Source organism: Dendrobates tinctorius, unplaced genomic scaffold (genome assembly GCF_039654945.1).
Source record: "Dendrobates tinctorius isolate UK_male_01 unplaced genomic scaffold, ASM3965494v1 ptg000430l, whole genome shotgun sequence".
NCBI lineage: Eukaryota > Metazoa > Chordata > Amphibia > Anura > Dendrobatidae > Dendrobates > Dendrobates tinctorius.
Genome location: NW_027362093.1, coordinates 1522970 through 1550686, shown reverse-complemented (window position 1 = coordinate 1550686; position 27717 = coordinate 1522970). Strand labels below are relative to the sequence as shown.

At 44.0% G+C, this 27717-nt stretch overlaps 2 protein-coding genes across 2 annotated transcripts in view; one reads left to right on the top strand and one right to left on the bottom strand.

Annotated features, from left to right (window-relative positions):
- Positions 1–27717, top strand: part of LOC141076815 (uncharacterized) — a 918929-nt gene that overhangs the window by 828377 nt on the left and 62835 nt on the right. The gene's annotated exons all lie outside the window — the stretch shown is intronic.
- LOC141076789 (uncharacterized) overlaps positions 7508–27717 on the bottom strand; it is a 52958-nt gene continuing 32748 nt past the window's right edge. Inside the window, exons 6-8 of the mRNA XM_073564098.1 lie at positions 11603–11625; positions 7862–8011; positions 7508–7732 (exon numbers count right to left, since the gene is read on the bottom strand). Of these exons, the coding sequence (XP_073420199.1) occupies positions 7508–7732; positions 7862–8011; positions 11603–11625 (398 nt within the window). The remainder of the gene's footprint in view (positions 7733–7861; positions 8012–11602; positions 11626–27717) is intronic.

Genomic DNA, 27717 nt, shown 5'->3' with positions numbered 1-27717 from the left:
TGCTAAAATAAAAAAATTGAACCTGAAGTAATTTTTTTTGTGAAAAAAGTTAAATGTTCATTTTTTTTAAAATATTTAAAAAATTCCTGTGAAGCTCCTGAAGGGTTAATAAATTTCTTGAATCTGGTTTTGAGCACCTTGAGGGGTGCAGTTTTTAGAATGGTGTCACTTTTAGGTATTTTCTATCATATAGACCCCTCAAAGTGACTTAAAATGTGATGTGGTCCGTAAAAATAAAATGGTGTTGCAAAAATGAGAAATCGCTGGTCATCTTTTAACCCTTATAACTTCCTAACAAAAAAAAATTTGGTTTCCAAATTGTGTTGATGTAAAGTAGACATGTGGGAAATATTACTTAAGTTTGTTGAGTGCCGTATCTCTGTGATTTAAGAGCATAAAAATTCAAAGTTGGAAAATTGCGAAATTTTCAAAATTTTCGCCAAATTTCTGTTTTTTTCACAAATAAACGCAAGTTATATGAATTAAATTTTACCACTAACATGAAGTACAATATGTCACGAGAAAACAATGTCAGAATCACTGGGATCAATGGAAGCATTCCCCAGTTATTACCTCATAAAGGGACAGTGGTCAGAATTGTAAAAATTGGACCGGGCATTAACATGCAAACCACCCTTGGGAGTAAAGGGGTTAAAGCAAAAAATGTGGTCAATTCTGTACTTAGTATCCCTTATCCTGGTATATATGGTTGTCTCACCCCCATCCTGATACACAAGGCCCCCTCATCCCTATCCTGGTATGCATGGATCACTCATCCTTATCCTGGCAGGAATGATCGCCCTCATCCCTATATTAATATGCATGGCCCCATCCCATTTGCCCCCACCCCCATCCTGGTATGCATGGCACCATCAGAAAACTTTAAAAAAAAAAAAAATTAAACTTACCTACCCGGCGCTCACACGCTGCGTCCTGCTCCAGTGTCAGCAACTGCTTTATGCTTGTAAGCAGCACATGGCAGGGACGTCATGCGTTGCTCACAAGCAGAGCACAACTGCTGGAGTACTTACCGGGACTGTTCATTGGAGACCGGGGTGACTATTCATTGCTCTTCAGTAGCGCGCAGTGTCAGCCATCGGCTTCCTGCTGCTGCCGGCGGTCACGTGTGCCACTACTTAAGAGAAATATATATTCATTGGATTCATCATTCATTCATTCATCAGGAGACTATTTAATACTGAAGTATATTCAAGCGGGACTAGACGAAGAAAACCCTAAAATCATGTCAACCAAAACAGTCAGAAAACTAGCCACATATTGGGCGACCCCAGACCTCAAACTATATACTGTGTAAGTTTATAAGCCCCTCCAGTGTCAGGAATAGATAGTATGTGAAAATACCGTATATACCGCTCAGGGAACACGTAACTTTCAGAGATAATTTCCATATTCATACTAAATAATGGCACAGATCCCCCAGACATTATGACTGCACATATCCCTAGTCTTTATACCGATATTGCACTCATTCCCTGACAGACCGCAGCATGGCCATTAGTTAGAAGCTGCTAATGATCTTTGGAGCAGGTAAGTTTTCCCTGAGTGGTACATATTAAGAGTTTAGTCTAGGACAATTTGTCTGCACTACTAATTATCAGCAGTTACATTACCAAACTAGGGCAGTCCCTATAGGAGAAAACACAAGAATTATACTGTATTGTCACATACTATCTATTCCTGACACTGGAGGGGCTTATAAACTTACACAGTATATAGTTTGAGGTCTGGGATCTGCCAAATTTGTGGCTAGTTTTCTGACTGTTTCGGATAACATGATACATTATTTTAATTTTTTTGTCTAGTCTCGCTTGAATATACTGTAGGTCAATATTAAATAGTCTTCTGATGAGTCGCCTTTGGTGAGGACGATGAAACCAGTAGAAATGAGAGGCTTGGACAGTGAGTCACCTCACTCTATGTATTCAACTGTGGGGTGCATGTTTTTTCTATTAGTCCCCTATTAACTAATCTTCAGGGGGTGAATTATGGGTATAGTTTTACATTTGGAATTAATAAAGTTAAGTTTTATCCTTTTGTCAGCAAACATGAAAAATGACAAGAGACAACCCATTTAAGAAGATTCAATTTTGGTTAAAACTATTCCAACACTATGAACATAAAAAAGGCTTCTCCCCTATGTGACGTCTCTGATGTTTATTAACAGTTGATTTCCAAGTAAAATATTTCCCACATTACGAAAATGAAAATGGCTTCTCCTTTGTGTGAGGTCTCTGTTGTCTAACAAGAATCGCTTTCCGGTTAAAACATTTCTCACATTCTGAACAGGAAAAAAGGCTTCTGCCCTGTGTGCGTTCTTTGATGGCGATCAAGATCTATTTTCCATTTAAAACATTTCCCACATTCTTAACATGAATATGGCTTCTCTGCTGTGTGAATTCTCTCATGTGTAACAAGACTTGAATTCTGAGTAAAATATTTCCCACATTCTGAACATCAAACAGGCTTCTCTCCTGTGTGAGTTCTTTGGTGCCTAACAAGATTCCCTTTATGGTTAAAACATTTCCCACATTCTGAACAGGAAAAAGGCTTCTTCCCTGTGTGAATTCTTTGGTGAGTAACAAAAAGAGATTTCTTGTTAAATCATTTCCCACATTCTGAACATGAAAATGACTTCTTTGCTTTAGGAGCAGTTTGTTTTTTAATGCCTCTTTTGTGACTTTGATTTTCCTTAGTAGTTGGTAATGAATCAAAAGATGGGACCTGTTTCATAGGACCAGATGACAGATCTTTGCTGTGAATGGATGATAATATATCTGGAGTAATATCAATCACTTCAGTTGAATCTTGTAGGATCTCAAGATTATCAGATTTAAAAATTGAAGATGTCAGCTGTCCCTCTGATCTCCTGGTACAGTCATCTGCTAAGATAAAAAACAATTTTTTTAATAAAATATCCTTGAGTTTTATATTTTTGAACATTGCTACTTAAACTGTCCATAAAAATGGCAAGCTATGTAAAAAACCTTAATTATTTACCAAGACAATGACAGTCCACAGTCTAATAGAAAACCTTGTTGGATGAAACAGTAGTGTGTGGTGTTCAACTGTTCATTCTGCCTCCCAAATATTGAATATAAATCAATGTTATGTAGGCGAAAGTAATACCAGTTCTCACTTCACAAAAACAAGTCCCCACTCAGGTCCATCATTTGTCCATGGAAAAACAGATAAGGCAGGTTAGGGTTAGTGCTATAGTTAGGGTTTATTTTAAAGATAGGGTTAGGTTTTTCTCAATTGTCTCCCCAATAATTTGGTCACGTCAGAGTTTTCTATTTCCAGAAAAAAAATAAAAATGAATAAAATGGCCGGTCAGTATTATAGAGCAGAGGAGGCTTATGCACTTTTATGCTCTGACAGTGAAGAAAGTGCAGTGTCAGATGGCGATGTGGATTTTGAGGGCTTTAGTAGCAGTGACAGTGATAGCTCAGAAATGAGCAGTGATTCTGGTCCATTCTCACACACAAGGACCAGTACAACAAGAAGGACAAATAGCGCTTCTGGAGAAATGTCTCCAACTCAGGGAACAATGCCCAGTACTAGCGCTGTCCCTAGTGCTCGGGAATTGGCGCACACCAATGTCCAAGGGGCTTCGCCTCTTGATGTAGCATTTCCCAGATGGGAGGCTTCGGATTCGGCTACTCCATTCATCCATAATTTTAATGCCATTCCTGGTATAAATATGGAGGTGGAAAATTTTGCACCAATTAATTTTTTTTTTAATTTATGACAGATAGCTTGCTAGAGCATATTTTCCTACAAATTTATATGCATCCCAATTCATCAGCCAGAATCCACGATCCTATTATGCTAGGTCAAATTTATGGGACCAACTAATATCCTAGAAATGAAAACATTTTCAGGACTTACAGTACATTAGCTATGGGGCTTGTTAAAAAACGAGCATTCAGTCCTATTGGTCCAACCGCCCTGTTCAAGCCACCCCTATGTTTTCTGCTGTTTTTCCTAGGACCCATTATGAAAGCTTTTCGCATGTATGAGAGGAAAGATGGCCAACTAAACCCACAAAGACGCCCTACTTATCTGGGGACATCTGGAAAAATCGTTTGGGAGCTGATAACTCCATTTTTGCAAAAAGGCTACAATCTGTATGTTGACAACTACTACACCAGTATACCTCTATTTAAAAGTCTGGTTGAACATAACATAGGGGCTTGTGAGAGCATTCGCAAAAACCATCAGGGGTTTCCACAATCATTGGTCAGCAAAAAGTACCGAAAGGGGCAGTCAGGAGCTTTACACAATGGAGAGCTGCTTGCCCTTAAGTATAAGGATAAAAAAGATATTTTTATCCTGAGCTCGATCCACACAGATGCCACAAGGGCCACTGCAGACCAACAGAGATCCACTACTCCAAAACCTGTGTCTGTCATTGACTACAACAAATATATGGGGTGTGGACCTTGTAGATCAGGTTCTACAGCCATACCAGGGATCAAGAAAATCATATATCTGGTATAAAAAGTTAGTCATGTATTTGTTTCAGGTGGCCACATATAATTCTTTTGTGTTATACAAAAAAGCCGGAAATGCAGATACTTTCCTTGATTATTAAGAAAAGGTCACTGAAAATCTTGTTTTTGACAATGTTGTCCCCGCCAATCCTTTAGAATGTGAAGATGTCAGAAGACTCACTGAGCGACATTTTATTGCACTCATCCCAGTAACTGAAACAAGAAAGAACCCCCAGAGAAGATGTCGTGTATGTTCCTAGAAAGGAATGAGGCATGATCCCCGCTATTATTACCCACAATGCCCATCATTGCCAGCCTTATGCCTCCATGACGGCTTTACAATCTTCCACACAGAATCACGTTTTTGAACTGTTTTGACATTCAAGCATTTGGTTTATTTAGTGATAGACACATTTGAGTAGAGCTGACTTAACAATTTCCGGGGGTAGGTGGGGGGAGGTCTCCAGAGACACAAGCTGGGCACAATATATTGGGCACTACAATGACATTTTTGCAATTTTTCTGTTGTTCTGGCACTTAGCGGCTCTCCAAAGTGCCACAACAGCAGAATCCCCCCTGAAGTGACTCCATTTTGGAAATGACACCCCTCTGCGAATTCATCTATGGGTGTAGTGACCATTTATCTATCTACCTATTTTCCAATGTAAAATCTGGGGTTAAAACAACATTTTAGTGGTAAAAATATAATTATTTTTTCTTTACTGCCCAATGGTATAATTTTCTATGGAACAGCTGTGGTGTCAGTATGCTCACTGCACCACTAGAAGAATTCATTCAGGGAAGTATTTGGTAAAATGCAGTCACTTTTGGGGGCTTATGATGTTCTGGCACCTCAGGAGCTCTGACGATGTGACATGTCACCCACAAACAATTCCAGCAAAATATGCACTCTAATATGGCGCTCCTTCCCTTGCGAGCTCTGCCATGCACCCAAACAGTGGTTTACCCCCACATATGGGGTGTCTGCATACTCAGTACAAACTAAAATATATATTGAGCTAAAAAAATTTAGGATAAATTTTTTTTTTTATTTCCACGGCTCTACGCTATAAACGTCTGTGAAGCACCTGTGGGTTCAAGGTGCTCAATACACATCTGGATAAGTTCCCTAAAGGGTCTAGTTTCGAAAATGGGGTCACTTGTTGGGGGTTTCCACTGTCTAGGTACATCAGGGGCTCTCCAAACACAACATAGCAACCACTAATTATTCCAGCAAATTTTACATTCAAAAAGTCAAATGGCGCGCCTTCCCTTTCGAGCCCTGCCGTGTGCCCAAACAGTAGATTTCCCCAAATATGGGGTATTGGCATGCTCAGGAGAAGTTGCAAAACAAAATGTATCGTCCATTTTCTCCTGTTACCCTTGCAAATGTAAAAAAAAAAAATAGGTCTTAAGGAAAAATTTTGTGAAAGAAAAGTAAATGGTTATTTTTTCCTTCCACATTCCATTAATTCCTGTGAAGCACCGGAAGGGTTAATAAACTTCTTGAATGTGGTTTTGAGCCCCTTGAGGGGTGCAGTTTTTAGAATGGTGTCACTTTTGGGTATTTTCTGTCATATTGACCCCCAACCTCACTTCAAATGTGAGGTGGTCCCTAAAAAAAAGTGGTTTTGTAAATTTTGTTGTAAAAATGAGAAATCGCTGGTCAACTTTTAACTCTTATAACTTCCTAATGAAAAAAAAATTTGATATAGTTGATATAGAGGCTACTGCGCAGGCGCCGCCATCGCCGGTGACATTTTACTGGATGCAATTTTTCTTTTCTAAGCCTCACAATAGCCACAATATTATAGGCATTATCACCAATAAAATCAATGCTATTATATGTATTATGTAATAATGGGGGCAGGTCAGTGAGGGGTCAGCGACCTGTCATAAGCCAATACAAATGAATATATAATCAGAGCACCACATAAAGCCCCACCCACAGCCCCACCCACAGCCCCGCCCCAGAGCACGAGAATCTCATTAACTGGAAACTACAAATACAAATTACACAACAGTAAACCAGAGTTGCCCTCATTTATGGTGGACCATTGGAGCTACTATGGATCCTGAGCAGAAGATTAGAGAAAATAATATTGCTCCCCATTTCAGGAGAGATTGTGCAGTAATCTGAATTCCTTAGGACCAAAAACAATGTAATTGGTTGTAAGTTCTATAGAAAAGGGCTTTCAATGCCCAACGTCATTTGAACAGTTTTGGGTGGAGCAGAATGTTGTGGTCTAGAGGCAAAATGGTGATCATGGTAATACGGTCGGACTACACCACCGATAAAGCAGCCACAGCCGGTGACTGAGAGGAATCTGTGACTTCTCTGCATTCAGTGGTTACTACTCACCTGGGTAGTCATATGTGGGAATCTCCTCTTTACACCGCTCATCACCCCTCACATATGTCTCTGTAGTATTAATATGGGTCAGATCTTCACCCTGAAACAAATATTGTAAAAGTCACCGACAGATGGAGAAGTCCCATCTATGATCAGCTCTAATCCTGCCATCTCCACCGTTCTCATTACACAAGTATAAAACATATAATACTGGTGGATAAAACAAGACTGAGCACAAGACCTTCACAGCCGTCTACACATCATAGGGGAGATCTCCTGACACCTTCTCTCCATCTACCTGATGATCCTGAGGAGCACTGGGATCTTCTTGGTTACAGTCCTGTGGAAGAAGAGGACGGGGACATCTCTCTGGTGTTGTCCTCTTACTGGATAGATCTGGAGGAAACACATACAGGGACTGAATTCATTCTCTACATACAGATAATTATAGGCCGTGTGTATTTAGTCCTGTCTATTACCTGGTGATGTGAGGGGCTGGGGAACCTCCATTATGACGCTCTTGTACAGATCTCTGTGTCCTTCTAAATACTCCCACTCCTCCATGGAGAAATAGACAGCGACATCCTGACACTTTATAGGAACCTGACACATACAATGATACCGTCATCCCCCGATCCCTTCATAGTGTTACTGTATAATGTCCCAGCATTCCCAGCAGTGTCACCTCTCCAGTCAGCAGCTCAATCATCTTGTAGATGAGGCCTAAGATCTTCTGGTCATTGATGTCCTCATGGATCAGGGGGTGAGGTGGAGGCCCCGTGATTGGGCTCAGGGGTCTTCCCCATCCCTCAGACACAGGGTCCTGACAGCGATCACTAGAGGTCTTCTTCACCACTGTGTAATCCTGGTTATGGAGAGACACATTAATAAATCTCACTACAGACATTTCCAGAGTCCTCACCTCTCCAGTTCTGTCCATCTGTTATTCCCATAGATAAGAATGATGTAATGTGACGACATCAGAATCTCTCACCTCTCCAGTGAGACGGAAGAGGATCTCTAGGGTGAGGTGTAACATCCTCTCCGCCATCTTGTCTCTGTCCATATCCATCCTTGATGGGTAAATCAGGAAAATTCTCTTCTGTAGAAGATCTTCACTGAGAGGATCCGATATTGTAGAGACCTGAATGAGAAGAAGATGATCCGATGTAACATCATAAGAATCCTGTGTAATAATACAATTACTGGAGATAATAAGGGAAACATATGAGGAGATTTATTATTTTACAGGGTTTAGTTTTCTTCCCTGACATCTACTAATAAAACCTATATATTTAGGCCACAGACAACAAGCAGTTTCCTCCTCGGAGTCGGCAGCTGAACACGTTCCTCATAGACTCATCTTCCATAACGCTAATTCTCGTCTCATTACCGACACTGGAATCGGCATTAGCAATACTGCAGGAGATATTCATTACACGCGACATGAGAAATAACTCCTTCATGATGAGGATGACATCTTCATCTTCTACTGCGGCTCTAGAGACAGATGTGGCCAGAGTCGGTCACTGCCTCCATCCCCACTGGCCGTCTATATGAAGGTTTCCCGTCTTCCCCGCACTGGAATCTTCCATCACGTTAGATCTCAGCTCTGAGTCACACACAGAAGTTTGAGGCTTTTAGAAAAGATTTTTTGTTTCCACAAACACAACGGACAAAAATGATCTGATCCCAAAGTCTCCATGTACAGTGATTTAAGGGGATTATTTCTGGACTTAGGCTTTCCTATATTACATGAAAAACTCCAGAAAAAGCCGATATTAAAATGTTTCTAAAGAAAATTGGCTCCAACAATTCTTGTAAGAAGAAAAAAAGAGCAAAAAGCAGAAGACACATTGTATAATTTTTAACATGTTAAACATTTATTAAAAAGAAATGATTCTTTTTGGGCCCCAGAACATAGATGTACACCGCAGGGACGGCACAGATGAGGCTTCAACAAAAACCCTGAAAAGCAAACATGACATCTAAGAAGGTGTGACAGAGTCCGGCTGAATGCCCCCCGCCTCCAAGTACTCGATAGTATGGGGCGGCCTAGTTACTCCGATACTTACATGCCTAATAATGGGGTCTGGGCTGCAATGTATGAAGGTGTATTAGGCCGGGCCAGAGGCAGCGTCCAATAAGTTACCTTATAACGCCCCCATACACATTAGACTAAAGTTCCATGAAAGCACTGATTTCGGGGGGTTTGGCCGACCATATAATGTATTTGGGGGCCTCCCGACAGATGATGTCAGGGCAGAGTAGGATCTGACATCCTGAATTTCAGAGGATAATCCGTTTGTTCTTCCTGTAGATAATCCTCCTCTAGAGGAGTCTGGAGGCGACTCTCTCATACAGACCACAGGAAAGCTGGAATATTTGTGTGTATGGGGGAGTCGGGAGAGATCGCCGTCTGCCAAATGACCGTTCAGCCAACTCTGATCTCATGTGTATGGGGCCGTTAGTATTACACTGACAGGCAGTGATGATACACGGCACTACAGTAGTACAGGGCATCACCGGAGCCATCAGAGGCTTGTATGTTGTGTGATCGCACTGATCAGAGGGGTTTAAAAAAGGTTTAAAGTGGAAAAAATATCTCAGTTTCAGCAACAAGAAACATCCATCACTATATGGAAAGCAGAGTCACTGCACAATGTTAGTTACGTCACGGCCATAACTACTTTATTATACTCTATTATCCTGTACACAGGGGAGTAGATAGAAATCACAGGTCCCACAGCAATAGCTGGAATTGGACCCTCCAATGTAAAGAAAAAAAAAAATATCTATATACACTGTTCAAAAAAATAAAGGGAACACTTAAACAACAGAATATAACTCCAAGTAAATCAAACTTCTGTGAAATCAAACTGTCCACTTAGGAAGCAGCACTGATTGACAATCAATTTCACATGCTGTTGTGCAAATGGAATAGACAACAGATGGAAATTATTGGCAATTATCAAGACACCCTCAATAAAGGAGTGGTTCTGCAGGTGGGGACCACAGACCACATCTCAGTACCAATGCTTATGGATGATGTTTTGGTCACTTTTGAATGTTGGTTGTGCTTTCACACTCATGGTAATATGAGACGGACTCTACAACCCACACAAGTGGCTCAGGTAGTGCAGCTCATCCAGGATGGCACATCAATGCGAGCTGTGGCAAGAAGGTTTGCTGTGTCTGTCAGCGTAGTGTCCAGAGGCTGGAGGTGCTACCAGGTGACAGACCTGTACACCAGGAGATGTGGAGGGGGCCGTATAAGGGCAACAACCCAGCACCAGGACCACTACCTCCAACTTTTTGCAAGGAGGAACAGGAGGAGCACTGCCAGAGCCCTGCAAAATGATCTTCAGCAGGCCACAAATGTTCATGTGTCTGCACAAATGGTTAGAAACTGACTCCATGAGGATGGTCTGAGGGCCCGACGTCCACAGATGGGGGTTGTACTCACAGCCCAACACCGTATAGGACGCTTGACATTTGCCACAGAACACCAGGATTGGCAAATTTGCCACTGGCGCCCTGTGCTCTTCACAGATGGAAGAAGGTTCACACTGAGCACATGTGACAGACGTAACAGAGTCTGGAGACACCATGGAGAGCGATCTGCTGCCTGCAACATCCTTCAGCATGACCGGTTTGGCAGTGGTCAGTAATGGTGTGGGGTGGCATTTCTTTGGAGGGCCGCACGATGTTGGGCTGTGAGCACAACCCCCATGGAGACAAAATTGTGCCTTTGTAGTAGGGGGCCGGGCTAGGGGGGTGGACCACTGCTTTCCAGACGAGGCAAAGACGAGACGGAGACAGTTTCCACTTGTAACAGTTCCGGATTTATTTGTCGTCCTCCTGACGACCACCAAACACGCACCGCAGCTTCTTTACACCACTGTATTGCCAGTCCCGGGTACCTATTCTTCAGCTCCAGTCACAGTAACGCACCTCGCGGATCTTTCACTGGGGGCTGTCCTAGACCAATCTACCCCCAGCGCTTCACCTGCCCGAGATCGTCTTCCAATCGATACCCCCGGGGCCTCGTCTGTCTTGTGGTACATCGAGTCACGGTCTCCCCCCTGGCTGCCTCTTCTCCTTGCCTGTCCTGCAGTCCGTCGGGTCAGGGCCCTGACTGTCTCTCCTTGGTCCGTCCCCCTGGCCGAGCCCTTCTCACTTTCTCCGTCTTTCTGAGCTCCTCCCGGGCCTAAACTCTCCTGGAGCCCCGCCTTCTTCTATTTATCCCCTCTCTCACAGGGGAATTTCCCACCCGGGCTCCTATCTTCCCACCCCCCATGACTAAGCGGATTCCTAAGCCCTAAGCTGATGTTAAGTCCTGTACTACTCTCCCCTGCCATCTTGTGGTCATTTCACGGTACTGCACTCCATTTTCTGTCTTTCCCTGCTGTTAACTTTCTAACCTGTCAATCTCTGTCACTAGTGCACAAACCGTCCCCTCCTTCTACCAGTCACGTCTGTCCGTCAAGTCACCTTCCCCACACCTTTACCTGTAGATAAATTCCCAGTGGGGTGCAATTTCCAAAATGCAATAACTTAAGTGGGGAATTCAGCTCTTTTTGCACTTAAGGGATCTGTATATGGAGTCTACAAACTACAGTGGGGAAAATAAGGATTTGTTACGCTGCCAATTCTGGGGCTAAAGTCACATTTTTGTGAGGAAATAAGGTACAATTGTCATTTTTTCCTTCCACATTGCTTATATTCCTCTCACACTCTCCGAATTCAGATATTGTCCTGTCAGAAAGAAGAAAACAGGGAGCAAAAGGGTTAATAGGACTCACAGGAGGAACCGGCCCAGAAAGCAGAAGATCCAGGAGTGTCCGCCACATATATGACTGCTCTGTGCACACAGGACCAGTGATGAGGTCACAGGAGGGGAGGAGTCAGGGGTCACATGATCAGGGGCCTCAGTGTGTGCAGGACTCAGTGTGCTGGAGTGCTCCCGATAATCAGCTGCGTGTGTCGCGCTGTGTGATAGTCACAGCACCTGCATGGAGAGCGACACATGCAGCTGATTATCGGGAGCGCTCCAGGGATCCGGGGTCCCGATGCAGCTATTCGGTAAGTGATATTAGCCAATAACAACTTCTCCGACGATATTCACTCATCTCTAGTAATAACAGCTCAAAGGAATTCACTGAACTTTTCATTAAGTTTAATAGTAAGACCCTATTAAATATTGAGCACCAGCGGGATGAATCATTGACAGCGGCATGTAAAAGTGTGGGCGCCCCGGGTCAAAATGACCGTTATAGTGAGCAGTAGTAAGATGAAGATGAAATGATCTCTAAAAGGCCGAACCTCTAAGATGACACATGGCCTTTGTATTTTAGGCAAAAATATTAATAAAAAATGTATATAGACTTTTTTACAATTTCATAATTGCAAAAAGGAAAAAGGGGCGATGCAAAACTTCGGGCACCCTGGGAGATTTGTGTACCGAGATAATTTTGACCAAGATTACACACCTTAATTATCTTTTTAGGGTTATGGTGAGATCACATGGTGACCAGGAGCTACAGTCTGAGGAAAGGGCTAAAAAGCCTTCACTAGACCCCTGTACAGCTGTATAATGAGGCCCAGGCTTTATAGTGAAGGGACAGGAGTGAGGGCCTGTGCCCAGGAGCTACAGTCTGAGGAAAGGGCGAAAAAGCCTTCACTAGACCCCTGTACAGCTGTATAATGAGGCCCAGGCTTTATAGTGAAGGGACAGGAGTGAGGGCCTGTTCCCAGGAGCTACAGTCTGAGGAAAGGGCTAAAAAGCCTTCACTAGACCCCTGTACAGCTGTATAATGAGGCCCAGGCTTTATAGTGAAGGGACAGGAGTGAGGGCCTGTTCCCAAGAGCTACAGTCTGAGGAAAGGGAAAAAAAGCCTTCACTAGACCCCTGTACGGCTGTATGAGGCCAGGCTTTATAGTGAAGGGACAGGAGTGAGGGCCTGTTCCCAGGAGCTACAGTCTGAGGAAAGGGCTAAAAAGCCTTCACTAGACCCCTGTACAGCTGTATAATGAGGCCCAGGCTTTATAGTGAAGGGACAGGAGTGAGGGCCTGTTCCCAAGAGCTACAGTCTGAGGAAAGGGAAAAAAAGCCTTCACTAGACCCCTGTACAGCTGTATAGTGAGGCCAGGCTTTATAGTGAAGGGACAGAAGTGAGGGCCTGTTCCCAGGAGCTACAGTCTGAGGAAAGGGCTAAAAAGCCTTCACTAGACCCCTGTACAGCTGTATAATGAGGCCCAGGCTTTATAGTGAAGGGACAGGAGTGAGGGCCTGTTCCCAGGAGCTACAGTCTGAGGAAAGGGCTAAAAAGCCTTCACTAGACCCCTGTACAGCTGTATAATGAGGCTCAGGCTTTATAGTGAAGGGACAGGAGTGAGGGCCTGTGCCCAGGAGCTACAGTCTGAGGAAAGGGCTAAAAAGCCTTCACTAGACCCCTGTACAGCTGTATAATGAGGCCCAGGCTTTATAGTGAAGGGACAGGAGTGAGGGCCTGTGCCCAGGAGCTACAGTCTGAGGAAAGGGCTAAAAAGCCTTCACTAGACCCCTGTACAGCTGTATAATGAGGCCCAGGCTTTATAGTGAAGGGACAGGAGTGACGGCCTGTTCCCAGGAGCTACAGACTGAGGAAAGGGCTAAAAAGCCTTCACTAGACCCCTGTACAGCTGTGTAATGAGGCCCAGGCTTTATAGTGAAGGGACAGGAGTGAGGGCCTGTGCCCAGGAGCTACAGTCTGAGGAAAGGGCTAAAAAGCCTTCACTAGACCCCTGTACAGCTGTATAATGAGGCCCAGGCTTTATAGTGAAGGGACAGGAGTGAGGGCCTGTGCCCAGGAGCTACAGTCTGAGGAAAGGGCTAAAAGTCTTCACTAGACCCCTGTACAGCTGTATAATGAGGCCCAGGCTTTATAGTGAAGGGACAGGAGGGAGAAAAGTGGGGAAAGGAGCCAGAAGAGCCGGACTGCCCATCACTAACCTGCAGAGCCGCACTCCACATATATGGCTGCTCTGTGCACAGGACCTGTGATGAGGTCACAGGAGGGGAGGAGTCAGGGGTCACATGATCTCCAGAGTGGAGACGCTACATGGAGGCTTCTCCTCAGTCAGTGACATTCCCGCCATTATTTGCCCCTCACTACTGGCACAATTACCCCGCGCCGCCTTCTCTACACAGTGTTATGTGTGGAATGTAACGTGTGATTTCTCTGGAGGGAAATAGACCCCACACAGGAGGGAATTCTCACCAGTTACCGGCCGTCTACTATATGGCGGCATATGATTGTGCTATCGACTCCACACCAGGAGCTAAAATGCCCAAATCTCTAATGTAACCGCTATAAGAGAAGATATAACAAATTTCCCCTAAACTCACACAGCGGAGGAGGCCTCACTTGGAGCAATGTGACTCGCGCACAGAAAATCTATTCCCGGTTCTGTGATAAGTTATCGGCCGACAGGAAGAAGAAAGGTCTGAATTACAGCCCAGACTGGAGGAGAAACTGCAGGAGTGAGAATTGGCTAATCAGCGCTCTTTACCCCTATACTTATCTACACAAATACAAGATATGAAATGACAATTAGACGCCATTCTCACCACCAGAACGGAGAGGCGCTAACTTGGAGTAAAGCCGCGTTTTATCACCATGCCAATAAGCCTAATAAGATGCCGCTCGTAAGCTCAGAATGAGAGAGTCACTGCATATAATCTCCTCTATAAAAGACCCTAAGGGTCAGATCTCAGCCCACCCCGATGTCATGTATAGCACTTATAATGAATACCCCCAGAGTTTGTATTCCCCCCACAATCACCCCCCCTCACTACTGGAGTCATTCCTTCACACACTACATCTACCTAACCTGACTGAGTCCGCGGCACAACAACTCCATTTACACATCTCTGAGGAGGAAATAGTTTCACCACTCAAAAAACTAAAAAAGGAAAGGCCCCGGGGCCGGATGGTCTTACAGCAATATATTATAAAAAATGCAGCGATGTGCTGACACCACATATAAAAACCTCTGTAATTCACTACTAAATGGCTCACAGCTGCCCCCTGAGTTCTACGTGGCGCATGTAACCGTAATCCCTAATCCTAAGAAAGATCATCTCACCACAAATTATAGACCTATATCCCTCTTATACATTGACTTCAAAATCTTTACATCCATTGTGACAGGATCAATAAAATCCTCCCTCACCTCATCCATCAGGATCAGGTTGGTTTTATACCCGCGCGACAGGCCCCAGATAATATTAGGAGAGCGTCAAATATTATTCATACAACTAACCTACAGCGAAAGCGACTTCTCCTGCTTGCATTAGATATTGAGAGGGCTTTCGATTCGGCGTCCTGGACATATCTCTTTACGGTTCTATCGGAAGTCGGATTCTCCCCTAAACTTATAAAGTGCCTCCAATTGTTATATGATAGCCCTATCACTTATGTAAAACTCCCGTCACCACATCCCCCTCCAATTAATATTCAGAGGGTACCAGGCAGGCCTGTCCTCTATCTCCGGATCTTTTTGCTCTTGTAATGGAACCCATTGTGGAAGCAATAAGGAGAGATCAGAATATCCTGGGCCCTGAGAATATGGGAGACCAATATAAAGTCAGCCTCTTTGCGGATGATCTCCTGCTAACATTAATAAGTCCCCACACTACACTCCCTCACTTGTTTCCCTCCTTCAAGTATTTGAGAAGATCTCAGGGTTAAAGATTAACATTGATAAATCCAAAGCATTATTTGTAAATTTTCCTAAGAGCAAACTAATATAGCCTCCCATTTTGGGTTTATACACAAAGAACATTATCTAACATATCTGGGTATCAACTTAACAGCCAACAGGTCACCTCTGTTTAGGTGGAATTACACTCCACTGATCCAAAACTTCCAGAGGGACCTGGATAGATGGGCTCCCTCAAAGTTATCCTGGCTCGGCAGAATACAGGCATTAAAAATGGTGTCACTGCCTCGCTTCTTATATCTATTTAGGTCCCTCCCAATTATGGTACCAGCCAGAACGTTCCCTCATTTACACTCTGTGATGTCTAAGTTTCTTTGGCTCGGAAAACAACCAGAATTGTGCAAAAGCTTATGTTCCGTCACAGAAAAGAAGGGGGTTTATCCCTCCCTAATTTTACACTTTATTACAAGTCGGCACAGATTGCTCCATTAATAAGTGCGTGTTCATATCCCAATAGTCCGAGATGGGTTATTCTGGAATCATTTCTCTCCAAACCATTCTCTTTATCAGGCCTAATGTGGACCACAGACCGACTTCCACGGGGGTTAATGAATGTGGCTCCTTTTACAGTCCACTCGTTGCTTCTTTGGAGGAAAGTTTAAATATAACTTACAATCAAGCCCTTCTCCCCTGACAGCTATATTACAAAACCCCATGTTCCCGCCAGGCCTTGAGACACAAATGTTTTCTTGGTGGAAGCTGAAAGGTATTCATATACTTAAACATTTGTGTTCCCCATTTAATATCTTACTTGACAGACAGGAATTTGTTCAAAAATTTGAACCTCCAGTTAGGGAGGTAATGCGCTTGAACCAGATCTCCCACTTTGCAAAGCAGATCCTCCCGAGCGGTACTACTCTCAGGGCAACAAGTTTTGAAAATAAATGTTTAAATGACCCTTTGGGCAGGGGAACGATCTCATTGATCTACTATGCTATAAATTCTCCACAAGATGATAAAAAATTGAAGTATATGTTACAGTGGGAGGAGGATCTGGGGTTTGAACAGTCAATTGATGAATGGTATCGTAGCTATGACACCCTATCATGAGGTAGTCACCAGACTTCCCTTGTGGAGACCTCCTTAAAACTATTGCACAGAGTTTATTATGTACCGGAAAAATTTCACAGCATTTTTCCTAAAATCTCGGGAGACTGTTTTAGGGGCTGAGGAATATCTGGTGACATGAGACATATTTGGTGGTCTTGTACGGTGGTTTCTGGGCTTTCGGAGAAGGTGAAGTGTCTGATAGCACAGATGTATGGTGGACCGGTTGTTCTGGAACCTTCTACCCTTTTACTGGGAACCAGGCCTTCCCAGCTTCCAGAAAGCTTTCAGAAGCTAGTAAACTACTTATGTACGACCACTAAAATCCACATTGCGGCAAAGTGGAAGTCGCCCTCACTGTCAATATCTATGGTGAAAGAGAAGATGAATGACATTATGTTATTCTCATTTGTGGCCCCAGCGTTTCTTGTAGAATAAATCCCTTTCTCACACAGTCCTGTAGTAATGACTTTGCTCTCACGTTTTGTAGGAGGGTTCGTCTGACTCCATCTTATTTTATCAGTATAAGTGCGAGAGATGAGAGACCGACGACCGCAGTTTTACCGTGTGTGTCCGGCGTTAGTTCTACAGTGTGAGATATGTGGGGTCTGTGACCGAAGCTGGGGGTATACGGGTGTATACAGCATACACAGGGGTTTGCGACTGAAGCTGGGGGTATACGGGTGTATACAGAGTACACAGGGGTCTGCGACCAAAGCTGGGGGTATACGGGTGTATACAGCGTACACAGGGGTCTGCGACCGAAGCTGGGGATATACGGGTGTACACAGCATACACGGAGGGGTCTATGCCCGAAGCTGGGGGTATACGAGTCTATACAGCGTACACAGAGGGGTCCGTGACCAAAGCTGGGGGTATACACGTGTATACAGCGTACACAGAGGTCTGCGACCGAGTCTGCAACCGAAGCTAGGGGTATACAGGTACATACAGCGTACACAGAGGTGTCTGCAACCAAAGCTGGGGATATACGGGTGTATACAGCATACACGGAGGGGTCTAAGACCGAAGCTGGGGATATACGGGTGCATACAGCGTACATAAGGGGATCTGTGACCAAAGCTGGGGGTATACAGGTGTATACAGCATACACAGAGGGGTCTGCGACTGAAGTTGGGGGTATACGGGTGTATACAGCGCACACAGGGGGGTCTGTGACCAAAGCTGGGGGTATACAGGTGTATACAGCGTATACAGGGGTCTGCGACCGAACCTGGGGGTATACGGGTGTATACAGTGTACACAGGGGTCTGCGACCAAAGCTGGGGATATACAGGTGTATACAGTGAACACAGGGGTCTGTGACCGAAGCTGGGGGTATACGGGTGTATACAGTGTACACAGAGTGGTCTGCGACCGAAGTTGGTGGCATACGGGTGTATACAGAGTACACAGAGGGGTCTGCGACCGAAGCTGGGGGTATACAGCGTACACAGAGGGGTGTGACCGAAGCTGGGGGTATATGGGTGTATACAGCATACAAACAGGGGTCTGAGACTGAAGCTGTGGGTATGCAGCATACACAGAGGTGTCTGCGACCGAAGCTGGGGGTATATGGGTGTATACAGCATACACAGAGTGGTCTGCGACCGAAGCTGGGGGTATACGGGTGTATACAGCATACACTGAGTGGTCTGTGACCAAAGCTGGGGGTATACGGGTGTATACAGCATGCACACAGGGGTCTGAGACTGAAGCTGGGGGTATACAGGTGTATACAGTGTGAGACGCGGGGTCTGTGACCGAAGCTGGGGGTATATGGGTGTATACAGCATACACAGAGGGGTCTGTGACCGAAGCTGGGGGTATACGGGTGTATACAGCATACACAGGGTTCTGTGACTAAAGCTGGGGGTATACGGGTGTATACAGAGTACACAGGGGTCTGCGACCGAAGTTGGGGGTATACGGGTGTATACAGCATACACAGGGGTCTGCGGCCGAAGCTGGGGATATACGGGTATATACAGCATACACAGAGGGGTCTGTGACCAAACCTGGGGGTATACGGGTGTATACAGCATGCACACAGGGGTCTGAGACTGAAGCTGGGAGTATACAGGTGTATACAGTGTGAGACGCGGGGTCTGTGACCGAAGCTGGGGGTATACGGGTGTATACAGCATACACAGAGGGGTCTGTGACCGAAGCTGGGGTTATACGGGTGTATACAGCATACACAGGGGTTTGCGACTGAAGCTGGGGGTATACGGGTGTATACAGAGTACACAGGGGTCTGCGACCGAAGCTGGGGGTATACGGGTGTATACAGCATACACGGAGGAGTCTATGCCCGAAGCTGGGGGTATACGGGTGTATACAGCATACACAGAGGGGTCTGTGACCGAAGCTGGGGTTATACGGGTGTATACAGCATACACAGGGGTTTGCGACTGAAGCTGGGGGTATACGGGTGTATACAGAGTACACAGGGGTCTGCGACCGAAGCTGGGGGTATACGGGTGTATACAGCATACACGGAGGAGTCTATGCCCGAAGCTGGGGGTATACTATTATTATTATTATTATTTATTGTTATAGCGCCATTTATTCCATGGCGCTTTACATGTAAGGAGGGGTATACATATAAACAAGTACAATAATGTTAAACAATACAAGTCATAACTGGTACAGGAGGAGAGAGGACCCTGCCCGCGAAGGCTCACAATCTACAAGGGATGGGTGAAAATACAGTAGGCGAGGGTAGAGCTGGTCATGCAGCGGTTTGGTCGATCGGTGGTTACTGCAGGTTATAGGCTTGTCGGAAGAGGTGGGTCTTCAGGCTCTTTTTGAAGGTTTCGATGGTAGGTGAGAGTCTGATATGTTGTAGTAGAGAGTTCCAGAGTAGGGGTGATGCGCGAGAGAAATCTTGTATGCGATTGTGGGAAGAGGAAATAAGAGGGGAGTAGAGAAGAAGATCTTGTGATGATCGGAGGTTGCGTGCAGGAAAGTACCGGGAAACGAGGTCACAGATGTATGGAGGAGTCAGGTTGTGGATGGCTTTGTATGTCATGGTTAGGGTTTTGTACTGGAGTCTCTGGACAATGGGGAACCAGTGAAGGGATTGACAGAGGGGAGAAGCTTGGGGAATAGCGGGGGGGACAGGTGGATTAGTCGGGCAGCAGAGTTTAGAATAGATTGGAGGGGTGCAAGAGTGTTCGAGGGGAGGCCACAGAGCAGGAGGTTGCAGTAGTCAAGGCGAGAGATTATGAGGGCATGGACTAGGGTTTTTGCAGATTTTTGGTTGAGGAATGAACGGATTCGTGAAATATTTTTGAGTTGAAGTCGGCAGGAAGTGGAAAGGGTTTGGATATGCGGTTTGAAGGAGAGATCAGCATCAAGGATTACCCCGAGGCAGCGAGCTTGTTTGACTGGGGAGAGTGGGCAGCCATTTACTGTAATGGATAGGTTTGTTGGGGGGGTCACGTGAGATGGGGGAAAGATGATGAATTCTGTTTTGTCCATGTTAAGTTTCAGAAATCTAGCAGAGAAGAAGGATGAAATAGTGGACAGACATTGAGGGATTCTGGTTAGTAGGGAGGTGATATCTGGTCCAGAGATGTAGATCTGTGTGTCATCAGCATAGAGATGATACTGAAATCCATGAGATTCTATAAGCTGTCCCAGGCCAAAGGTGTAAATGGAGAAGAGCAGGGGTCCTAGGACTGAACCTTGTGGGACTCCGACAGATAGGGGGCGAGGTGAGGAGGTGGTGTGTGAGTGGGAGACGCTGAATGTCCGGTCTGTTAGGTATGATGAGATCCAGGATAGGGCCAAGTCTGTGATGCCAAGGGATGAGAGGGTCTGTAATAATAGGGAATGGTCCACTGTGTCAAAGGCAGCCGACAGGTCCAGGAGGAGGAGGACAGAGTAGTGTTGCTTGCTCTTGGCGGTTAAGAGGTCATTGGTGACCTTAGTAAGGGCAGTTTTTGTCATGGGAGTTTCTATGTTCCAATTAGAAATCGTCCAGACCTGAATAAGTAAGATGCTTCTTTATTGGACATGCCGGCATGGAGAGAGAATGACAGCCACACTAGGTGTGGGCCGTCCTCTGTCTAACTCAATACATATTCTTAAGAGTTTAAATAGCAAAGCCAAAAGGGTGTTGGAACATATTGCGTTTGCAGAAATGGCATATACAATTTGCTTAGCTGTTACTATTGTTATCTGCGCTACCAGAGTAGTCACGCAAGACAAGGAAACCTGCTAACGTTCACAAAAAGTAACACCCAAAAGTAACACCCATGTATTACATCAGCTGAAAAGAGTTTCAAAGTCTTAAGCAAAAATAAATGGCATATATGCAGTCATGTGCATAGATACATATATACATACATATATATATACACATACACACACTCATACATACATACACGCATGGGTATATACAGTGGGGCAAAAAAGTATTTAGTCAGTCAGCAATAGTGTAAGTTCCACCACTTAAAAAGATGAGAGGCGTCTGTAATTTACATCATAGGTAGACCTCAACTATGGGAGACAAACTGAGAAAAAAAAATCCAGAAAATCACATTGTCTGTTTTTTTTTCATTTTATTTGCATATTATGGTGGAAAATAAGTATTTGGTCAGAAACAAGCAATCAAGATTTCTAGCTCTCACAGACCTGTAACTTCTTCTTTAAGAGTCTCCTCTTTCCTCCACTCATTACCTGTAGTAATGGCACCTGTTTAAACTTGTTATCAGTATAAAAAGACACCTGTGCACACCCTCAAACAGTCTGACTCCAAACTCCACTATGGTGAAGACCAAAGAGCTGTCAAAGGACACCAGAAACAAAATTGTAGCCCTGCACCAGGCTGGGAAGACTGAATCTGCAATAGCCAACCAGCTTGGAGTGAATAAATCAACTGTGGGAGCAATAATTAGAAAATGGAAGACATACAAGACCACTGATAATCTCCCTCGATCTGGTGCTCCACGCAAAATCCCACCCCGTGGGGTCAGAATGATTACAAGAACGGTGAGCAAAAATCCCAGAACCACGCGGGGGGACCTAGTGAATGAACTGCAGAGAGCTGTGACCAATGTAACAAGGCCTACCATAAGTAACACACTACGCCACCATGGACTCAGATCCTGCAGTGCCAGACGTGTCCCACTGCTTAAGCCTGTACATGTCCGGGCCCATCTGAAGTTTGCTAGAGAGCATTTGGATGATCCAGAGGAGTTTTGGGAGAATGTCCTATGGTCTGATGAAACCAAACTGGAACTGTTTGGTAGAAACACAACTTGTTGTGTTTGGAGGAAAAAGAATACTGAGTTGCATCCATCAAACACCATACCTACTGTAAAGCATGGTGGTGGAAACATCATGCTTTGGGGCTGTTTCTCTGCAAAGGGGCCAGGACGACTGATCCGGGTACATGAAAGAATGAATGGGGCCATGTATCGTGAGATTTTGAGTGCAAACCTCCTTCCATCAGCAAGGGCATTGATGATGAAACGTGGCTGGGTCTTTCAACATGACAATGATCCAAAGCACACCGCCAGGGCAACGAAGGAGTGGCTTCGTAAGAAGCATTTCAAGATCCTGGAGTGGCCTAGCCAGTCTCCAGATCTCAACCCTATAGAAAACCTTTGGAGGGAGTTGAAAGTCCGTGTTGCCAAGCGAAAAGCCAAAAACATCACTGCTCTAGAGGAGATCTGCATGGAGGAATGGGCCAACATACCAACAACAGTGTGTGGCAACCTTGCGAAGACTTACAGAAAACGTTTGACCTCTGTCATTGCCAACAAAGGATATATCACAAAGTATTGAGATGAAATTTTGTTTCTGACCAAATACTTATTTTCCACCATAATATGCAAATAAAATGAAAAAAAAACAGACAATGTGATTTTCTGGATTTTTTTTTCTCAGTTTGTCTCCCATAGTTGAGGTCTACCTATGATGTAAATTACAGACGCCTCTCATCTTTTTAAGTGGTGGAACTTGCACTATTGCTGACTGACTAAATACTTTTTTGCCCCACTGTATATACACATATATATATATATACACATACACATGCACACATAAGAAAGAACTTTATTTCAATTATTATAACATTCCCTCATCTTGTAATAAAATCATCTATCTGTACACATTGGGGACAGATTTCTTTTTGTCAGATTTCACATAAGATCTTCATATAATCTAGAGGGAGATTAATATGTTCAGTATATTTATCATTAAGTCCAAAAATTTTCATTCATTCGTTGGATTCCAAGGTCTCCATTCCTTGATACATAGGTTTTGTTATGGCAGAGTCAGTCTTTGAACAAGTCCTCTAATGCATAGAATAGCACAGCGTCCACAAACAATCACCACTCCGGCCACGATGGTAAGAGATGTCAACGCAGAAGTGAATAATCCGGACCATTTCCCAAACCATCCTTCAGTCCAGGAATATGTCGTCATATCCAGAGTTCTCTGCTAATTCATTAGACAGGGCAGTCAGTCCATCAAGAGCTTTGGAGATACTTCCATCAGGATCTGTATCAGGGATAAAGGGTGCAACAAAATCCTCCAATCATTTTATATACACCTCCCTTTTCTGCTACTAACTTGTCTAATGCCATCCTATTCTACCAAGCCATGAGAGGAGATGGTCCTAATTGCTCAGCTATCCCTTTAACTGCATCTCAGGTATAATTAACAAATCTCTGCTGGTTATAGTATAAGTAATTTATCCAATCTACATTCATTTTTATAATCGCCCACCAAATTATGGATTCCCACCCGGCTGCTACCTGGATCCTAGCCTTGTACTCGGTGGTCACTCCCCTGGGAACTCCAATGTCATCTATGTAGATACTAGAATGGAAGGATCCTTGCGGAGTTTCACGCTTCTGTCTCTTCCACTACGTACCTTTGGCCATATCCCTGTTGACAACAGGTGGAACGGCATGATTGGCTGGACCACTGCACAATCCACTCGGGAACCATGTGGTAGTCTGGCTCTTATGCTTTTATCACCGCATAACCACCATACATCCGCTCTCAGGGTAGTGTGGTCTGACCATATGGCTGAGTACTTGGCCCTGTGGGAGACAATGATCCATTCTCTACAAGAATCGCCTTGGAGCTCTCCGAAGTCGTTCCCATGCCCTGGAAGACTAAAACAAGTATAGTTACCAGGATTAGCAATCACCTGTGGTGGGACATCCGGTTTCTCAAGTGGAGGATATAAAAATGATAACATTTTACATTTTCCTTCACTTTCTGAGCAGACATAAGTTTTACTATATAGCTTAATTTTTTAAACCTTTTTGCAATGTAGTTAAGCCATTCTAACCATTCATTCTTCTCACAGCCTCTCTCTAGAGCTAGTTTATCTTCATAAGTTAGGTTAGACAATCCAACTATGAGCCCTATAGACTCTGTTATGGTTCTCTCTGGCATACCTTCCTTGGGTCTATGTATGCTATTATTCTGAACTTCTATGTAGAAATATCATATTGGGTCTGTTCCTGACATATCAGCTCTTCTAACCTTTGGTCCCTCATCTTGGGTTTTTTAAAAGTTCTCAGTAGCTGATTACAATTATTCTTATTTGTGTTAGGGGATCTCCTTTTTCCTACTGGGGAATCAGGCTTTAAATCTATGTAGCCATAAGGCTTATACCTATAGTCTCGGGCTGCAGTTGTCCATGCTGCATTACTCCAGTCACACACATACATCCCCTCTGCTATTACAGCTCATAACACAAGCATACTTATCAGACTCTGCTAGTTTCACAGCTTGTTCCCTGTCTCTACATCATATATACAACAGACAGAAATCCACTAACATGGCGGCCTCCTGCCCGATTTCAAAAGTAAGATTGAAAGTCTTAAATCTGAAACCATTCTACCACCCTGGACTTTCCTCTCCTGCTGGGTCTATTACCCTCCACTCTCCCATCACTATGGTCACGAAGAATATACATGTGACTAACCCTGATGTACACATCCTAGATCTGACCGTCTTGTCCGGGTAGGGGGATGAATGGGAGACTTCACCAGTTTGAGACAAGCTTTCCCTTGTGGAAAACCTCCCTTTGTAGCTGGACTTTGACAAGCAAGTCAGATCCTACGCTGTCCCTACCTGTCTGACCAGTTTACAATGTGAGAGATGGATCCAGGAACTGCGCTCAGCAATCTTGACCACAGCAGGAGAAGTCCACAGGACTTGGTAAGGACCTTCCCACTTAGGAAGGTGCTGGTGTCTCTTCTTTATCACCTTCACAAGGACCCAGTCTGCAGGTTTCACGATCTCAGGTTTTGTTAGTGGGTTTCCTGGAACAAAACTACGAGTAGAAACTTCTTTGTGAGTTAATATCTTAGCCATATATTCTGCTAATGTATAACCAACTTCCTCATCTATCCTTCTAAAGAGTTTTTAGTTGAGGTAACAGAAAAGGTCTCCCGTATATGACTTCAAAGGCTGTCAGCACTACTGATGTCCGTGTGACATACATATTTAGTACAACCAATAGGAGACAGTACAACCAATTTTTCCTGTTTCCTGCATGGTCTTTGTCAACCTATTTTTCAAGATCCCACTGTGTCTCTCCACCAGTCCGGCTGACTGAGGATGACAGGCACAGCGGTTTCCCAACTCAATTGACAATGTTTTAGGTAATAATAACATTACTTAGTTTACTATATATTTTCTGGAACCCCAAATCTGGGTATGATTTCCTTTAGAAGGGCCTTCGGTAAAATTAATGCATCAGGGTGGACAGCTTCAATCCACCTGCTGAAAGCATCCATAATAACAAGGCTGGACTCTTTCCCTCACACTTGTTCAATAAAATCCATACGAATGTGTTGGAATAAGTATTCAGGGTGAGGACATTGTCCTCTCTCTGGTCTCAGGTTCCCTTAGGAATTATTTTTTGAATAAATAATGCAGATTAAACAAAAAATTGTAATAGTTAGTAAAGCCATACATCCTAAATACCTAAGATATGATCTCTACCATCCCTCCTGTTGAGACATAGCTTATGCCATGGCTCAATACTGTGACATATCTTAGGAGGTCACTGGGCAGTTCATACATATAGGTCATCTTTAAAAATAACCCCTTTGGTTACCAAATTTTTTTTTCTTTTTTTAATGCCAATAGCATGTCATCCACATATAAGAGCATCTGGCTACCTTCTGGTGACTCACATTGAGCTAGGTTAGCCGATTTTACCTGGAAAACAATAGTAGGTGATTCACAGTACCCTTGTGGGATTCTGGTGAATGTATACCTGCTCCCCTTATATGTGAATACAAACCAAACCTGGCTATCTGGATGTACCAGGATGCTGAAGAAGACATTACTGACATCACTGTAAAGACCTTATGTTCCGGCCTCCAGTCATTCAGCAGAGTATGGGGGTCTGGCACTGTGGGGGCTCTTGTTATCACAGCCTCGTTTACAGATGGGGGCGCCCTCCCTACTGGAAACAAGGTTGTGTTACAAGGTGAGCTGGGACAGGATATAATCACCCTTATTATCAATCCCACATCTGCAGGTCATGAGGACCACAAAGATTCTGGGTATGTGGTCAATTCTTACTCTAATTCTAGGAGAGGATCAGCATTTCTCACTCGTTCCCCTGCCTCGCTGCAGGTGGACACTGGGTTTACAAATGGTGTTCCACTTTAGAACTTGTGAACATGCCTGCAGTCTGGTATTGTAAAATGAGCCATCACCCAAATCCTCCCATTGTTACTTTCCTTACACTCTCCAACAAAATCACCAAGGAATTCCATGATCTACCTTCACATCTGGAGAGGGAAACATGTGGCACGAGGCCTCTAAAAAGCAAAAACAACAATTTAATTTGTTCTGACAGTTTACAACTGACGGCACAGTTCCCTTTATAATCCCAGTATATGGTGTGCAAAGAACAATCTAGAGCATGAAAATTCTCATATTTTACATCAGGACCCCTAAAATACCTGTAGTACATGGAGCAGTGTAGTTCTTCAGGTGTGTGAACATCTACATTTGTGTACCTTTATTGCTTCCTTGATGAAGGACTCAGTAATAAAGGATGGTCCTGCAGTTATTAGATCTAGACTGTAATAGTATCTGGATTCTCCATACCCCTGGAGCACCATTGTCTCAGCCATGGATGTTACCTATACTCCTGCAGCAGTAGGAAGTATTCCCGGGATCAGGGCTTGCATCATATCCCTCCCACACAATTGATATAATTTGTGTAATTGCACTCTTACCTGTGCTGAGGGCCCGGTGTCTCCACAGGCGTAGACAATAGTTCTGTGTGTCTTACCATGCACTCCTTTTACTATTATGCAGGCAGCAGACAGTCCAATAGTAGGTATCTCTTCTGGATGTTCTAAGGTTCTAGTGGCTCCTGAATCAATAAGAAAAGTGACCTCATGGCTTCTCACAAGGAGAGTTACTTCTGGAAATACAGTGTTTTAAATGTATTTCTACTTTAGCCAAATTAAATGTTTCCTCTCATTACACTTTTCCATTTCTTGTACCAAATGTTCACATTTTATGAAACTAAGTTTATCATAAAATACAACCCATCTGTCAGGGACACATTCAGGGTCTCCTAGTGGTCCTTTCTTATCTCAAAACCACAACCACATTCCACAACAATCCTCATGTTCATAGCTTATCTCCCCACCTCAGGACTGTGTGCTCTGGGTGGTGCCTTCTCCTAGTTTTTAAAGATTGAAAAGACAATGTCAGGGATATAGAATTTTTACTCTCTATTTGTTATAATATATAAGAGTTAAGCCTATAAGTTACCAATAAGGACACATTGCACATTTGATCTGAAGACTGTTCTCTCTGGATACCTGATGAAAAAGGACCATATCCGGTTTCATTCCAGGGATACCTTCTTGGTACAATCTTAATAACTTTCCAGCCATCAGATGAAATGGTCAATAACAATCCTGCCTTATAATGAGGACAAGACCTTAAAATATATATATATCTATATGGGACAAAGTCCCATAAGGATGTTACATAAAATTCTTAAACACAAAAGACAAACAA